The 18064-nt window shown below is 38.8% G+C and overlaps 1 protein-coding gene across 4 annotated transcripts; it reads left to right on the top strand.

Annotated features, from left to right (window-relative positions):
* The first annotated feature begins 1748 nt into the window (after positions 1-1748).
* Positions 1749-14571, top strand: LOC100930147 (zinc finger protein 525). 4 transcript variants are annotated; one of them, XM_031950972.1, is made up of 5 exons: positions 1749-2515; positions 6379-6469; positions 6807-6933; positions 12786-12899; positions 13390-14571. In XM_031950972.1, the coding sequence occupies exons 2-5, from the start codon at positions 6437-6439 to the stop codon at positions 14385-14387; spliced, it is 1272 nt and encodes a 423-aa protein (XP_031806832.1). In that variant the 5' UTR covers positions 1749-2515; positions 6379-6436; the 3' UTR covers positions 14388-14571. The 4 variants fall into 4 exon arrangements, with proteins under 4 accessions (XP_031806832.1, XP_031806830.1, XP_031806831.1 ...); XM_031950970.1 differs by having other exon boundaries at positions 1749-2538; XM_031950971.1 differs by lacking the exon at positions 1749-2515 and adding an exon at positions 2583-3230.
* The last annotated feature ends 3493 nt before the right edge of the window (positions 14572-18064 follow it).

The raw sequence follows: 18064 nt of genomic DNA, 5'->3' as shown, positions 1-18064 counted from the left end.
TGACATTTATTGTTATTTGACATTTATCGATATTTAGTCTATTAGCTAGACCACTGTCTGCTTGATTAAGCCTGAAGGCCTGACTTTCTGTTTCCTTGAAATCAGGAGATTTCGGGGAAACAGAAACCTTCCATTCCAATCTCCCCAAATAGCAACAACCAATTAGATGCTTCCCCCTCCCCTTCTCAATGCTCTCTTACTTGTGATGTAATTTCTTGTATAAAAGCTATGTATCTTTACTACTTCTTTAGCCCTCCTACCACGAGCTTTCTCTTTCTTATCTCGTGATGGGACGGCTCATCCTCCGGAGGTTTTCAATAAACAACTTTTCTGCCTTCTACTGAGTGATCTCTGAGTAGTCATTTTGGGTAAGGGTCTTCTACATCCCTCAGGTCTTCTACATCCCTCACAAAATGCTTCCTTGAATGAGCATTGGCTCCCTTCTCTACTGTTACAGATATCAGGCTTCTATTTCTTGGAACTACTTCCTGCCTTTCAATTTCTGGATCTAGATGCCACTGAACTCTTTTCTAAATGTATTTTTTTTTTTTCTTTGAGAGGTAATCGGGTGTAAGTGACTTGCCCAGAGGTCAGACATCTAGGGTGAAGTGTCTGACGTGGGATTTTAATTCAAGTCCTCCGCACTCCAGGAGCAATGATCTATCTATTGTGCCACCTACCTACGTAGCTACACTTTAAATGTTATTTCTTTTTTATTATTATTATTATAGTAACTTTTTATTGACAGAATCCATGCCAGGGTAATTTTTTTTACAACATTATCCCTTGCACTCACTTCTGTTCCATTTTTTCCCTCCCACCCTCCACCCCCTCCCCTAGATGGCAAGCAGTCCTATATATGTTGAATATGTCCTAGTATATCCTAGATACAATATATGTGTGCAGATCCAAACAGTTCTCTTGTTGCACAGGGAGAATTGGATTCAGAAGGTAAAAATAACCCGGGAAGAAAAACAAAAATGCAAACAGTTTACATTCATTTCCCAGTGTTTTTTCTTTGGGTGTAGCTGCTTCTGTCCATCATTGATCAATTGAATCTGAATTAGGTCTCTTTGTCAAGAAATCCACTTCCATCAGATTACATCTTCATACAGTATCGTTGTTGCGTATATAATGATCTCTTGGTTCTGCTCATTTCACTTAGCATCAGTTCATTAATTCTCTCCAAAGCCTCTCTGTATTCATCCTGCTGGTCATTTCTTACAGAACAGTAATATTCCATAACATTCATATACCACAATTTACCCAACCATTCTCCAATTGATGGGCATCCACTCAGTTTCCAGCTTCTAGCCACTACAAACAGGGCTGCCACAAACATTTTGGCACATACAGGTCCCTTTCCCTTCTTTAGTATCTCCTTGGGGTATAAGCCCAGTAGAGACACTGCTGGATCAAAGGGTATGCACAGTTTGATAACTTTTTGGGCATAATTCCAGATTGCTCTCCAGAATGGTTGGATTCGTTCACAGCTCCACCAATAAATGTTATTTCTTACTGGGCTGCAAAATCCCAGAGTAAACGGGTGGGGAAGAAGTGAACATTCCCCCTTTCAATTGCCTACTGCAGAGAAATTAGGATTACAAACCATAGAGTTAAGCTCTGACTTGAATGATTTGAATAAACTGACAAGCTTGGCTCTTTTGAAACCATTAGGGGATGGCCAATCTTTTGCTAATAGCCAGCTGTTCTAATTCCATCCAGAATTCTTTAACACTAAGCCGAGTTTTGTGCTTCCTTCTAAAGAACTGATTATAGCATCTGCCCTCCTGAGGGCCTTGTGATGCTCCAGGTGTGTTTACAGGGCTCAGACTTGGCCCACTTGCGCTTGTAGGACTCAGGGGGCAGAAACCCCGGCCATGCCCGCAGCCTTAAGGCTCCCCGGAGTCAGATGCATATCCCACATCTAGGCCCGGAGTAGGAGAGGATGAAGCCCTCCATGTGCTTCAGATGCAGACCACACCCAAAGACAGGCGGGGGCAGCTCCCAGACCTTCTCTTCCTCTCCTCAGAGCCTAATATAGGGACAGAAATCAGCCCGTCTCTGGATCCCCGCTCAGCTACTGCAGCCTTGAAAAAACCTTATCTACTTTCCGGGTCCATAGCCAGATAAAAAAACGGAACCGCACAACTCCTATCCTCAACAGAGAGGAAAGAAGTGACACCGAGAGCTACCAAATTCTTTTTTTCGGAGTTGCGGAGGAGTTCGTTACCATGGCCACCGAGAAGCGCTCCTCCCCTTCCCCCGCCCCCGTCTGAAAATCCGCCCCCTACCACGGAGCAGCTGGAAACTTCGAACTACATTTCCCAGAGGGTACAGAGCCGCGCCGACTCTTGCGCCCAAACTCAACCCCCCAGAATCCTCCTCTCGAGGCTGGTCCAGGCTATCGGGGCTCGAGGGGCTAAACTAGCCGGCAAAGAAAGCTCGGCGTCTTCTTCGGGCCCTACCATCTGTGACTTCGTAACCCAGGATCGGACCCGGGGAATAGCCGTTGGTACGCACCGTCTGGGGTCGGAGGTAAAGGCCGGTCCGGGGGGGTCGGGGACTGCGGGAATCGGGGTCTGCGGCCACTGGGCAGATCCGGGGCTCGAGGAGCCACGTTTGATACATGGGGAAAGCGAGACACGGAGAAGGCGAGCGCTGCCCCGAGTCGCTCAGTCTGTCGCGGGGCCGCGGCGGGAATCGGACCGAGGTCATCGGAGCAGGTCCGCTGCTGCACGGGATACGGTCCCTCCTTGGCTCCTCATCAGAAGCCCAGCCCCGCGTCTTGTGTGCCACTCAAGAAGCTTCGGTGGCTCCCCTTGGAAGAGTTCGGAACCTCCGGGTAGCCCGGGGTGATTCCTGTCCCTCCAGCACTTTCCCCGGTGGCTGCCAGTGCCCCGCGCTGCACAACTCACCGCGATCCGGCCCGAAGGCGTCAGCAGCCCGGCTCTCTGCTAGGGAGAAATCCTCCACCCTCCAGAAGGCAGAGAGGCCGCTTCTTTCAGTCAGTGATTTGTTCCCCCAAACTTTAAAGCCTGGCTTTGCGGATACACTGTGAGCTCCCAAAGAGAAGGATTGATAAATTTCGGTTTATATCATTTTCATTCCTACCTTCCTGATCCAGCAAACCATCCTTGTAAGAAATGCAAAATAAAGTCTAACCAACACCTTAACCTGATGGTGTTCCACACCCGCAGGCCTCTACCTTTGCAGAGAAAGTAGGGAAGGTAATTTTTCATCTTTTTTCCAAGGTCAACTTCTTTCCACTGTCAGTAGGCTTTCAGGGAATTCCAGTATCGAGAAGGAAGGATCCCTTTCAGGAATTTTGCTGAACCCATCCCTGGAGCTCTGTTTCTGGTTGAGGCAGGCTTAAGGTTTTTACAGAAGCAGGACTGTTGTAGCCAATGCAAGATCATTTCTGGAACATTTTACCCAGGAACTTGGGTGGTAGCATATTACGGAGAGAACAATATGTTGTCTCCATATGGTAAAAGATTGACCTCAAATATTGTCAAAATGACCCATCTTCAAACAAACAAAAAATCTGAGTTGGGAAGAACAGATTGGCTGACCGGAGAGAAAAGTTTTCACTGGTTTATTATATAAATAGGATGTAGATAGGTGAATATGCACAACTGTGTGTGTGTAGACTTGTATGGAGAGACTTGTGGCAGGCAGACCAACCGGAAAGCTATTATGATAATTTAAGTGTGAGGAGATAATGAGGGCCTTCACCAGGGTGGTGGCAGTACCTTTTTGGTCTGCAGACCACAAGTTTATTCACATTCTAGTCCAACTTCTATTCAGCCATCAATCCAACCATATCATCTCTCTGCGGATTAAGTTCCAGTGGCTCCCTCTCACCTCCAAGATCAAATATAAAATTCTCTTTTTAACTTCTCAAACCTTTCATAACCCAGCTCCCCCAGCCTTTCTGGTCTTTACAATTTACATCTTACTCATATTTTTCACTTCAATGTCACTGGTCTTACTGTTCCTAAAACAAAACACTCTCTCTACTGACTCAGACATTTTCTTTGGCTGGCTAGATTGCATTCCCTTTTCATCCCTGCCTCCTGGCTTTCCTGAAGACCCAGATAAAATCTCACCTTCTACCAGAAGTCTTTCCTAATTCCAGTACTCTTGATGTATTGATTATTTCCTCTTTATCCTGTATTTATATAGCTTTTTTTTTTTTTGACTAGGTGAAAGAGGAGATTCTTTGCCTCAATTGCTACCTACCCTTGATCACTGAATGTGTGTTCCCTCAGTCAAACTGAGACCTGTTAAAGACCTTTGCTTAAAAAGGCCAAGGTGTCCTACTGCATTCAGGGCCATCTCCAGTAGATCTGATCTACATCTGGCCACTAGACCCAGATGGCTCTGGAGGGAAAAGTGAGACAGGGTACCTTGTACAGCCCTTCCTCACTTAAATCCAATTCACTTACATGTCATGGCATCCCCTCCCTCATGTCATAGTCCTCTTCAAGAATGCAGGACAAACAATAGCAGTCCTGTTTAATTAGCTTATTTGTACACATTTGGTTATCTGTTATCTCTCCTTTTAGACTGTGAGTTCTCAGAATCAGGGAACTGTCATTTGCTTTTCTTTATAGCTCCAGAATTTAGCATAATGCCTGGCAGGTTAATAAATGATTGTTGATTGACTTATTAACATATGACTACAACAAAAATAGAATTCTCTTTAACAGGGAGAGTATATTCTTTAAAAAATAATGAAGCGGATTTGTAGAATTGTTATCATTTTTAGAGTCAAATATTAATATTCCCACTTAAGAATAGTTGGCAGTATCTAAAGTAACAAGTAGTGCCATAGATAGGGTGCTGGATTAGCATGTGGCACAATGGATAGAGTGCTGAGCCCAGACTCAAGAAGAATCAGATATGACTAAAAGAACTGAACAGTATTCTTATGTGTACTTCTCTGCATGTATTTTGTTTCCCTCAGTGAACTATAAGTTCAGTTTGAGGGTTGGCATTGTTTTGTTTTTGATTTCATAGCCCTAAAACTTTAGGACCTGATATGTAGTAAGTACTTAATACATGCTTCTTAATTAACTTTGTTGTTGTATATTTCAGTCACATCCAATTTTTTGTGACTCATTTCGGAGATTTTCTGGAAAAGATTTTTTTTCTCCAGTTCATTTTTCAGATGAGGAAATTTGAAGCAAACAGGGTTAAGTGATTTGCTCAGGGCTACATAGCTAGTAAATATCTTGAGGCTACATTTGAACTCAGGAAGATGAGTCTTCCTGACTGCAGGCCCATAGGCATTGCACTGCAAAGCTGCTAATTAACTTGCCTAGAATCATATAGTAAGCTTTAAATGTGAGGTTTTCCTTACTTCAAGTCCAAACTCTGTCTAATACACCATTTTTGCTTTTTCATTGTATTATTATAGATGAATGATAAAGTGAAGTGCCAAAGGCCATACAAATACTAATCGCAGTTCTCTCTCCATACTGGTTTCCTTATACCAATTTCTTATACCCATTAAACTACTTTAAGGATGTCAGAGTAGTGATTTTTGTTAACTCAATGATTCAGGAAAGAGAATGAGAATATTTTTCCTCATTAAAGGAGCAGGTAAAAAATTCTCATTATGTTTCCTGACAAAAAGAGATCCATCTAGTGATGTTCTATGAGACAGCTATTGTCAGTGTGTCAGGCACTTTGTGAAGGCAATGTATAATGCTCTTCTTTATTCTTAAATTTTTATTTGTTTTTCAATTGATTATTATTATTTTCCTTTTTTCACTTCCTTCCCGTCACATTGAAGAAAACAAAACCCATGTAAGAATTATCCAGTCAAAACAAATTCCAATGATTGAACAAGAAATATATAATTCATTTGGTATCTTGAATCTATCTGTCCAGAGGTGCGTAGCAGTCTTTGTTATCAGTCCTCTGGAATTGTAGTTGGGCACCACATCAGTGTTTGTTTTTACAGTATTTGTTTTGTTACTGGATTATCCTCTAACCACTCTGCTGAATCAGTTCATCTTTCTCTCCCAAAGTTCCTTTACTTTTGGCCCTTTCATCATATCTTATGACACATAACATTTTATTTCCATCATTTGTCCAGCTGTTTCCCAATTGATTGATGACAGTTCCTTGGTTTCCTGTTCTTTACCACTACACAAGAGCTACCCTAAATATTTTTGCACATAGGGGTTCTTTTCTTCTCTCTTTGATCTTGGAAGCAGCAAGACTGCTATACCTGGGCTACCATCGACCTCCTTTGTAGAGTTTCAGGAGGTTGGGAAATCACATACTTCAGTTATTTAGATATTTCTAACCTGGTGAATCTGGGAGCTCCAAGGCATGATCATTGTCCCTTTTCTCTTTCTCCAGGCCTGCATTTTCAAAACTCTGCCTTTTTCTAAGAGAGAGAACTACAAAAGAGGAGCGAATGGCTACTTTGTCCCTGATAACCAAAGCCCAGGTAAGCTGACTTTTTCTTTTTTTCTAAATGAAATTTCAGTTTCCAAAGTGTGGATACTTTTCCCTTCACTATCATGGAACTTCTCTCTGCCCTCCTTGTGGATGAAAGATGGGCTTTGCTTGACTAGTGCCATCCTCATTGGAGTTTAGTAATAATCATATTAACATAGACAAGATACCTGCCTACCTCAGGTCAAATGCTTCAGCTTCTCTTTTACTCAGAGTTGTTAATTATCATCAGAACTACTCTATCCATCCCATCAATCCTTTCAAATACTTTTATTTTCACTCTTCCTCATTAGATAGGAAGAATAAAGAAAAATGTGTTCTTGTTTCAGGAATCAGTGACATTCAAGGATGTGGCTGTAAACTTCACCCAGGAGGAGTGGGGACAATTGAACCCTGCTCAGAGGAACCTGTACAAGGATGTGATGCTGGAGAACTATAGAAACCTCATTTCATTGGGTAAGAAAGTCTCCTCCCTATGATTCAGAATTTATCTTAAATTAAGAAAATTTTCTTCCCTGCTAAATAACGTAGTAGTGAATGCAGAGCTAGGTTTGGAATTATTTATATTTCATTGTAACTGTGTATCTAAAGGATCATCATGTAACAGATATTTGTAGAAACTGCTTTCTGTGGAACTGTGAAGTGATCATGAGGTCCTAATGTTTGCTCTGGGACCAGATGAAGGGAACAAAAGTAATTGAAATAGCAAAGTAATTTCCAAATAGAGCTTAGATCTCAAATAGAATGGACATATACTAATCTAGAAACCAGACTAAGCAGAAAAATAATATGGCCTAAGTGATAATAAGTATGGCAAATAGAGTGAAGAAAGTAAAGACAAGTGGTACCTAAAAAGAAATAAGCCATGTAAGGTACAGGAGAAACTGGGTTGCCTTGGGCCGGCATCAGCAGTATAGTAGTTGTCAGTGTATCAAAGAAAATTGTAAACTGTAAACTTTAAAAAAAAAAAAAAAAAAATGGACTGAATTTTTTACCTGAATTTTGATTCAGGATTTGGATCAGAGATCTCAGATCTTTTTTATCCATGGAAAAAGAATTTCTTCTTCTTAATGGGTGAAAATGATGTATATCTTAAGATGAAGCTAAGAAGCATTGCTATGCTGTACCTGATTCTGTAACTCCCTTGTCCTCTTCTTCTAAAGGTCTTTCACCTAAGCTAAGAGCTAAGCTCACATCTGCTCTCTAGAAAGATAAGCCTGAGTCTTCTTCAGAAGTTACCATAACTTCTGGGCTTTCCTCTCATATCCTTTTTGGATAGGAGGCAGCTTAGTATAGGGGAAAGAGTCAGGAGGCATGAGGTCAAGTGTCATCCTATTAATCATTAACCATGTGACCCTTCTCCTACCTTAAGCTTTCTTTCCAGTGATGAGAGTTGAATTAAATGGTCTCTTAGTTCTCTTCAGCTCTAACATTATTTGATTCACAGAATCTCAGAGTTGGAAGCTACTCAGAAAATTCTTGCCACATTTTGTCATTCATCTTTTGCTTGAAGATCTTCACTGAGGAAGGCTAACCACTTTCCATGGTTTTCCAGTGTGTTTTGGGAGAGCTCTTGTTAGGAAGGTTTTTCTTATCTTGAGCCTAAATTTGCTTTTTTTGCCTCCTTCCATCTGTGCATGCAGCCATGCTCTCTTCCATGGGGAAGCCCATCAAAAACTTGACATCAGCTACCACATCAGTATTCCTTCTCTCCACTCCCTTTCCCCAATGCCCAAATATGTTCTTCTTCAAGCAAAGATCCTTATTTCTTTTAATCAGCCATATGATGTAAATGCAAGGCCTTTTACTATCTTGGTTGTCCTCCTATCCTTCCTGAATTATATCCTTCCAGATGTGGCCTGACTAGGACAAAAAACAGCAAGATTATCTATTATTATTATTATTATCAACTTATTATTATTATTATTAACTTCAGATTATTTTTCATGGTGGCTAGATCGCATTATTGGTTTATCCTGAGTTTTCAGGCTACTAAATCTTTCAGATCTTTTTTTCAGATGAATAGCTCTTTAGCTACTCTTCCACCATCTTGAACTTTGGAAAGTGAATGTTTGAAACCTAAATGTGAGACCAAGATTCTCTTTTTCTCTTCTCTTATAGAACAAAAATACTAGGATTGAAAACTCCAATGTAAGGCACATAAATTGCTCATGGAAGCAATTTTCTATGATTGTAAGTTAATTCTCCAGCCTATAAATTTCCTGAAGTTGGTAACCCAGTGCAGGTATCTTATGGGATATTAAATCCTGGCTTGTAAAGACAATACTTGGAGCAGTTACTTAGTACATATAGAATAAAGGACTTTGGGGTACTAGTCTTGGTTAGTCTCCTAACTTAGTTAGGAGAGAGTAATTCTGTGCTTTGAAGCAAGGTAAGAATTCGGACTTAAGAATGCAAGAAACTCTCACCCTAATTCATTGAAAAGCTTAGGATATAAGTATTTGAGAAACTCTCTTCCCAGCAACAGACAGCAGAGACAGCAATGATTTAGACATTGTTCTGGATTTTGCCATCTCTCTGATTCATGGATGCTAGTCAATAGTCCAGGGCTGCAATGGAAACCCTAATCAGATTTTATATATGAAAGTATTCTGATTTCCTTGTAATCTCCACATAGAAAGGAGAAGGCTGAGGAACAGAAGGTTGGGCAGGACATAACACAAACTGATCTCAAACCCTAGTAGTAAAGTGCTGGTGAGTCTGTGTATATGTGTCCAGGGTGGAATTAGCATTTCCTAGGAAGGCAATTTCCCCTTTTCTGCTCACTTTAGAGTGTTTGGCATAGGCAGATAAAAGATATAATTATATTAACATCAGCTACTTGATGGGGTGGGGAGGAGTGTTTGTTTTGGGTTTTGGGGTAAATGGTGGAGCTGCAGACTTGTCTAAGGGAAACTATTTAAATTAAACTATTTAAATGACTTCCTATGAATATCTCTAGAGGAGCTGGAGCCAACCAAGAGGTTAAAGGATGAAAAATTAAGTCTGGAGCTCTTGAAATGAGGCCCAGCAGGTATAGGTTGGTATTTTAGCAAGAGCATTGTAAGGCATACCAACAAACATCATTATTAAGTAATAGGGTTAAGGTTGTATTTCACAATTATCTTAATTTGCATTTATTTAATTATTTGAGCATTTGAATTTTTTTAATAGAGAAACTTGAGTTACCCAGCCCATCATTGTTGCTGAGGCCATACTCTAGGTAACACATGATATCCTGATGAATAGATGCAAGAGAAGCTACCACTAGCGAGAACAAGGGAGGTCCCCATGATGTGCCTGTGCTAATCTAGACCAGAACCAAGCTTCCAGTGTGAGCATCTACTTGTGGACAGCACTACCTTTACTTTGATAGGAGATTTGGGTAGTACCCTTTTCCCAGACTGAGCTCTTAAAGAGATGGGACTAAATAATGTCCCTACAACAAGAATCTGAATCTACAATTCTTAAAATTTCCAATGCCTGCCCAAAAGCTTTTTAGGACAGAAAAAAATTATATTTCAAGGAAAAGCATTGTTAGATAGAGTCCCTATAAAGATCTGGGTTGAAAGCATGAACTGATGCAAGGTAGGGGGTTGTTGTTTTAAAAGAAAGGTATCTTGGTGAATAGTGGAGTAGTGGAGTAGTGGAGAAGTAGTGGAGAGTAGTGGAGAAGAAGCAAAGAAAAAAGAAAACACAGAGGACTAAGTATTAAAAAAAAAAAAAAAAAAAAAAGAAAAGAAAAAGTCCTGGATGAATAATGATGATGAATAAACAAGAAGAAAATAAAGAATAGGGCAGAGGAGAGAGCAAAAGTAAAGAAGGAAAGTGAGGGAAGAGTTGACAGATGAAATAGGTGTTCTCATGTTAGGTAAAAAGATGGAGATACTGTCTAAATACTAAAAAAAATTAAAAATAAATCACAGGACATGTGTAATGTGTTTTGTTTCCTTTCTGGGACTCAAGAATACAAGGTTCCTTAAACTCTACTCTAGACATTAGCAAAGGGGAGAAAAAAATGCTTGTTTAAGACAGAAAGACAATTGTGCTGTACTACAGTTGTTAACTACTCTGATCTGTAAAAGAGTAGTCAGACTTTTCCCTAACACTGATAAATAGTCCAAGTATCTTGTTAAAAACTAGTTCACTATTTAACATGTATAGGACTGCTTGCCATCTGGGGGAGGGGGTGGAGGGAGGGAAGGGAAAAATCGGAACAGAAGTGAGTGCAAGGGATAATGTTGTAAAAAAATTACCCTGGCATGGGTTCTGTCAATAAAAAGTTATTTAAAAAAGAAAATCTCCATTGAGTAGTCAGAAATATAGCACCTGTACAATATGGGGGAGTTAATGGTCTGGAGAAAAACAGGAAAATATTTCCTGTTACATTTTAAAATGGAACCCTTAAACATGACATCATTACATTTTTATTATTTTTTTCTTGTTAAAAGAAGATGTAAAATACATTGCTTTTTAAAATGAAAAAAAAAAAAAAAAAAAAAAAAAATATTTAAAAGGGAAAAAAAAAAAAAAAAAAAAAAAAACTAGTTCATAGGGCAGCTAGATGGCACAGTAGAGAGAGCACCAGCCCTGAAGTCAGGAGGACCTGACTTCAAATCTGGTCTCAGATACTTAGCACTTCCTAGCTGTGTGACCCAGAGCAAGTCACTTACTTCAATTACTTCAGCCAAAAAAAATACTTAGTTCATGAGGATGTGGTGTTAATATCTGGTATAGTTACTGGACTAGTGGATGAAGAAAATAGAGTTGCAGTGCTAGCACATGCTACCTCATCTCTCCCCCAGGACTGCTTTAGCTTGATTGCCTGACCCATAGGTGGCAGTTGGCCAATAGTTATAGAACCTGTTCTGCCATCCACTGGCAGATCAAGCAAGTTATTTTTTTTCTCCATTTATAAGATAAACAGCAGAACTTGAATGAGAGAATATGGAAAAGTTTAGGAGAGAATCTGTCTAAAGGCCCCAGGTTTACAAAAGTGGCTAGAGAGAATGAGTCTTTGTATGGAAAGAGGAGACATTATGTCTGCATCAGGACTGGACATTTCTGGGGAAGATGAAAGACTTAAGCAAATCAGTATATATATGAAAGTTGTGATTTTATTACCTTGTATTAATTCTCTGTGTCAGAATGAATGTTCATATTGGAGGAGAGGAGGGATAGGCAGGGCAGGGTTGGGCAATGTTTTGGGTCATAATGTACCCTATTTTATTGGTACCAGCTGCGGGGTGGAGGTAGGGGTTGGAATAACTACCTAATTACACCCTCTACAGCTGAATAGCAAAGTTCTGGGCTGGTTTCCATAAGGGGAAAAGTGATCCAGACATGTAATATGAATGAAAAAACTTACAAGTGTATCAAGGGATTTGAACAGTTTTTGGAAGAAATATAGATGAACAACCACCATGTAGAAAACATGCCTCTATTATAAATGAGAATAATACCTCTGAAGTTTCAATTTACAGCCATCAAATTAGTAAAGGAGATTAAAAAAAAAAAAAAAACCAGAAATTGTCGGTGGTACGAGGGTTTGGGAAAATCAGAAACACTGTTTAGTGAGGTTATGAATGGAACCAACAGTACCAAGAAAAGCTGATCTTAGTGACTTTTCCTCCTATAATTCCAAATTGTTTTCAAAAACAGTTTAATTTACATCTCCACCAACTAGTGTCTCTGACTTCCCACAGCCTTTTCAACACTGACTTGGTGATTCCAGGACTGGATATATAATCCCAAAGTAATCAGTGACAGAAAGATGCCATGTAAAAGTATTCCTAACAGGACTTTCTGTAAAAAAACAACCTGAAATAAGGTGGGTGTCCACTGAATGGGGAATGGTTGAACAAAATGTGGTATATGAATGTAATTGAATGTACTCTCTAAGAAATGATATGAGGAATTCATAGAAACTAAAACAGCGTACATGAAATGATAATGAAAAAAATAGAACCTAGAAAATAGTATGCACAAAGAATTCAGTTACATAAATGAAAATTACGTTAAAAGGTCACTGAATTTAAATTAACTACCTAAAACATTCTTATTCTCAAAATACAAAGAAATATATATCCCTCCTCCATAGGGGCTAGATAGGAGACTACAGGTACAGAACGTTGTAGGCATTTTCATGTGGTGGTTTTGTTGATACAAAAAGCATCAATAATTATGTTTACAGAAAGACAAGTAGTGAAGTACTAGTAAGTTAGTGCAAGTGAATTCTGTTGAAGAATCTGGGACAGTTCTTTGTCCCCATAAGAAACAGCTGTGTTATTTTCTTCTTCCCCAAATAGGATTTCCTATATCTAAACCAGATGTGATCTTCAAATTGGAGCAAGGAAAAGAGCCATGGATGTTCACTCTGCAGAAAGCCAAAGAGAGAGAGGTTCTAAAAAATTCTTCTCCAGGTAAGTAAAAACTAGATCTGTAAAACTCAGTGGGAGAAACAGCACAACAGTTTAATGAGAGAAAGCTCTCTTTCAGCTTTGGAGGCAAGGGCTATCCTTCTTTATGTGTATTCTTACCTACCTGCCATTTCTTCTCTTCATGCTTTCTTCTTTCCTTACTTACAAGGTCATTTTCTCTACCTTCTGTTTTTTTACTTTTATTCGTATTTATCGCCATCCCCTGCACTTAAAACAACACTCTAGTGACTCTTGTCACATTCCTATAGGCATTTTATAATTCTCTGTTCATTTTATTTGATGATATAGCCACCCTATCTCTTCTATTTGCTATTCAGCTCCCATTTCTTAACCTTTTGCCAGAGTAGAAAACTTTTTAGAGGTGACAATACTATGAATAACTAGTGGGCATTATTTTCTGTTTCATTGTCTTCTTCCCAATACAGCAATTTTTTTTTTAAATAACACTTTTTTTTTTTTTTCTTGGTTCCAGACTGGGAGAATAGGCCTGAAACCCAACAATCAACTCAAAATGAGAACATTGCTGAAGAAGCAGAATCACCAAGGATATTAGTTCCTCTAGACCCTACATTTGGAGAAATTCTTCTGTCTGAGAGTAGATTGGAGAAGCATCAGGAAAACTCTGACAGGGGAAAATGGGAAAAATCCTTTTCCCATAAGAATACCTTCAAGCAGTTGTCAGTCAGTCTCCCAGAAAGCCCCATTAAAGAAAGAGACCATGAATGTAAAGAATGTGGAAAAAAATTCTTTGACCGCCCATCCCTTACCCGACATCAGAGGATTCATAAGGGAGAGAAGCGCTATAAATGTAATGAATGTGGGAAAGCCTTCTCTAAACATTCATCTCTTACTGAACATGACAGAATTCATACTGGAGAGAAACCCTATGAATGTGATGAATGTGGAAAGGCCTTCAGCTTAAAAAGTAACCTAACTCGACATCAGCTAACACATACTGGAGAGAAACCCTATGAATGTGACGAATGTGGGAAGGCCTTTAGCCGTAGAAGTGGACTTATGAGGCATCACATGACTCATACTGGAGAAAGTCCCTATAAATGTTATGAATGTGGGAAAGCTTTCTTTAACCCTTCATCTCTTACCGAACATGAGAGAATTCATACTGGAGAAAAGCCCTATGAATGTGATGAATGTGGGAAAGCCTTCTCTAACCAGTCATCTCTTACTGTACATGAGAGAATTCATACTGGAGAAAAACCCTATGAATGTGATGAATGTGGGAAAGCCTTCTCTATACATTCATCCCTTACTGTACATCAGAGAATTCATACTGGAGAGAAGCCTTATGAATGTGATGAATGTGGGAAAGCCTTCTTTGACTGTTCATCCCTTACTAGGCATCAAAGAACTCATACTGGAGAGAAACCCTATTTATGTAGTGTGTGTGGGAAAGTTTTCAGTAGCAAGGCATCTGTCATCCAACATCAACGACGTTATGCCAAAGAGTAATGTAGGAATGTAATAATTTAAGGAAAATTTCCATCAGATCTATCATTCTGTTGACTCCCAAAAAGTCCATGTGGGAAAACAGACCCCCACAGACATTTTAAAATGGTCTTAAACAAATGGCTGGAGGAGTAGGAAATAGGCATTTATTAAGGACATACTTCATGTCAGGCACTATGCTAAGCACTTTACAAATTTCTCATTTGATCCTCACAACCTAGTGAGTTGCTGTTATTTCCATTTTACACATGAGAAAACTGAGGCAGACAGAGATTAAGTGACTTCTTGAGGGTCACATAGCTAATAAATGCCTGAGGCTGAATTTGAATTCAAATCTTCCTGACTGGGCCCAGCACTTTACCCACTATGCCAATTACCCAACACAGATCCATATAAATTGCTGTCCCTTTTAGGTTTTTTTTACATATACTTTGTTGTGAATCTGACTCAAGGTATCCCCATAAGATGTAATTCTGCATTTTCTCCCCCAAAGTCTCCTGGCAAAGTCTCCTATAACTCATAACCTATGGTGTGCACAAATACTTGAAAGGAGACCTCTGAGAAAATGGAAGAGTGAGCAGTCAAAAGAGAATATATTTCCTTAGTTTCCCTCTACAAAACATCAATTTACAAAAACTTCCCAAATTATTAGGACTATCAGAAGCCTTGAAAACAATAGTTTTCAGAATAGTATACTGCTTTTGGTTAGCAGTAGCAAAAAGAAGAGTAAATACATATCTCCCATCATATACATTTCCAATAGAAAAATTAATATAGAATGAAGTCCATAAAATAATTAATTGTGGAATATGTGTATATATCACCATTACAGAGATGTGGAAAAATTTTAACCTCAAGTTTTGGGAGACAAAACATAAATTTGATTATAAAAAAAGACATTCTCAACAAAGTGCGATCTAGATTTTAAGAAGACTAGAGAAAAATTTTAAATGTTTCTAATAAAAGTCTGGCATCTGAAATCTGGCAGGATCATAAGCTTTTAAGCAAGAAGTCATCTAGTTAAATCCCCTCTTTTTATAGAATAGAAAACTTATACCCAGAGAAGAGATGACAAGTTTATGTGAATAAAATTTATTAATTGGAGAATATAAATGGTCAATTTGACAGGAAGGGAAAGCGACATAATCAGCCACCTGAAAAATTCATCACAAACTCAACCAGGTAAATAAAAATTAAAATTACTTTGAAATATAACTTTAAAAACATTACATTGTCAATAATAAATTATAATAGTAAAATCCAATGCTTCAGGGACTTGGAAGAAACAGGCGGACCATTACACTGCTGCTGGAGTTGGGAAATGGTGTAACCATTTTTTGAAAGTAGTATAAATGCTGAAGAGCTTCAATATCATGTCACATGAGTTGTTGCAAAAGCTGGGAATGTATAGCATGGAGAAGAAAAGAGAGCAATATATTAGTTAGCTTCAAATATATGAAGGACTGTTATCTAGAAAAGGGTACAGACTTGTTCCATTATCTCCAAAGGACAGAACCAGAAGCAGTAGGGAGAAGCTTCAAAAAGATCAATTTCCACAATACGAAAATGAAACTTATTAATGACAAAAGTTTGATTCAGAGCGGAATAGACTACCTCAAGACTTATTCTCCTTGGATATTTTCAAGCAGAAACTCTGAAAACACTAAAACATACTATATTAAAAAAAAAAAAAGTACTTATGGATTCAAATAGATTACCAATGAGGTGCCTCCCAAATCTGAAATTCCATGATTCTCTGACATACAATTAAAAAAAAAATTATATCCTTTGATCCAGGAATATCATTACAAAGATTGTAAGGATATTGACATAGGAGACTGAGATCTACATTGGTAGTAATAGCATTAGTAGTAATGGGGTAGATCTTTAGACCAATTTAGGCTTGATAGAATTAAAAGTTATTTAAGATCAGAGCTACCCAAAACTGGAAAATTCCCTCAGAATTTAAGAATTGGAAAATTCTCCTATGTTTTTAAGCAAAGGCTGGATGCCCACTTGCCAGAGATACTGAAGAGATTTTTTTGTCAGGTAGGAGATATGGTCTCAGTTTATGAGATTCATTCTAAATCTCAGGTTCAGTGGGGGAAACAAATTAGATTATGGCCAACAACTTGGAAATTATTTTAACAAATTGTGGTTTGTAATTGTAATTGAATATGATTGTGCCATTATAAGTGCTAAATATCTAGACAAATAGGAGAAAATGTGAAGTGATGCAAAGAAAAAAAAACAAAACAATAGGCTGACTATAGCTATGTAAATAATGACACTGGTAACAATTATTAAGTTGATGCTCTACTGGTTCTCAGCTCTTAGTCATCCCTACCATTTATTCTACTAATATTTCCAAGCAGTGGAACACAGCTGGAGGAAATGACAAATCCTATGGAAATTTGTGTTACCTTATTTTTATCAGGTTCTTGTTCAGTTTCAGTCATATCCAGCTCCATGACCCCATTTGGGGTTTTCCTGGCAAAAATACTAGAGTTGTTTGCCATTTCTTTCTCCATCATTTTGTAAATGAGGAAACTGAGGCAAAAAGGGTCATCCAAATAGTAAATGTCTCAGGCCAGATTCAAACTCACGTCTTACTCCAAGTCCAGCAGTTTATCCACCAAGCTGTTCCTTGGGTCCTCATTGCTGCACAGCAAAACTTTTACCTTTCCTTGCCTCTCCTTCCTTAATGGCTGTTCTAAATCTTTTCTAAGGACCCCAACAACTCTTTAAATTGCTCTCTGAGCAAACTTCATCCCCTTCTATTTTAGAAAGGAAATAGAAGCCATCTATCCTAAGCTCCTATTTTTCCCCAACTCTACCTCAAAGAATTTTCATACATCCTCACAAGGAGGAAGAGACCCATTACAAAATCCAGTCTCTCTGTACCCATTGTCCTCTTTCTCTTCTTCAGAATCTTGCCCTGAAATTAATATCCTTTATCATTCTCTTTTACCGACTTCAAAACTAGAAAGTTTATCTATTTTCGCTTTCTCCATCCCTCACCACCCACTTCTTACAGTTAAGATTATAATGTACACTGTAATGTAATATAGACATTAAGGGCCTATGAAATGACAGGCACTGTCATTGGGGAACTATAAAGGCAGGCAAAAAAAATCTATCTACCCTCTAAGAGTTTATAATATAATGGTAGAAGAAAACACATAAAAGGAAGTTGGAAGGGGATAAGGGAAGGAGTGCAGCAGTAGGGGAAACAAAGGGATGGCTGCCTTGGTACATCCTCCTTGGAGGTTGTGAAAGGAGCTCTCCACTGCCTGCCCTTCACTTCCAGTCAGAGGAAGGGTAGGACCCCAGGGGCAAGAGTTACCAAACAGGTTTGAAGGTTTATATAATCAAGCAAAATAACAAGGTCCTGAGAAATATGGTGTAGTTCCATCTTCTAGAGCTCTATTAAATGCTAAGTCTTTGTCATTCTTGAGTTTTTGGCAGCATTAAAACAGTTGCCCCCTCTTTTAGACACAGTTCTCTTACCTCAATTTCTTTTAGTGGATCATCCATTTCCTGATTCTTGGATGGAACTCTGCTCTTGTTCTCCCTAGTCTCTCGGAGAGCAAATCAACTCCTATTGAGTTCAACTCACAGCCTTATACATGAATCTCAGATATTTGAATCTTTAATTTCTAATTGCAACTAATTGCTGG

The sequence above is a fragment of the Sarcophilus harrisii genome, chromosome 2 (assembly GCF_902635505.1).
Source record: "Sarcophilus harrisii chromosome 2, mSarHar1.11, whole genome shotgun sequence".
In the NCBI taxonomy this organism is placed as follows: Eukaryota; Metazoa; Chordata; class Mammalia; order Dasyuromorphia; family Dasyuridae; genus Sarcophilus; species Sarcophilus harrisii.
The sequence above is the reverse complement of the archived record's forward strand: the minus strand, read 5'-3'. Positions and strand labels throughout refer to the sequence as shown.

Bases quoted from the DNA above. Each gene is read 5' to 3' on its own strand.
- LOC100930147 (XM_031950972.1), top strand. From the start codon at position 6,437: ATGGCTACTTTGTCCCTGATAACCAAAGCCCAG. The intron at 6,934-12,785 runs GTAAGAAAGTCT...TTCCCCAAATAG, and splicing joins TAGAAACCTCATTTCATTGG to GATTTCCTATATCTAAACCA. The intron at 12,900-13,389 runs GTAAGTAAAAAC...TCTTGGTTCCAG, and splicing joins TCTAAAAAATTCTTCTCCAG to ACTGGGAGAATAGGCCTGAA.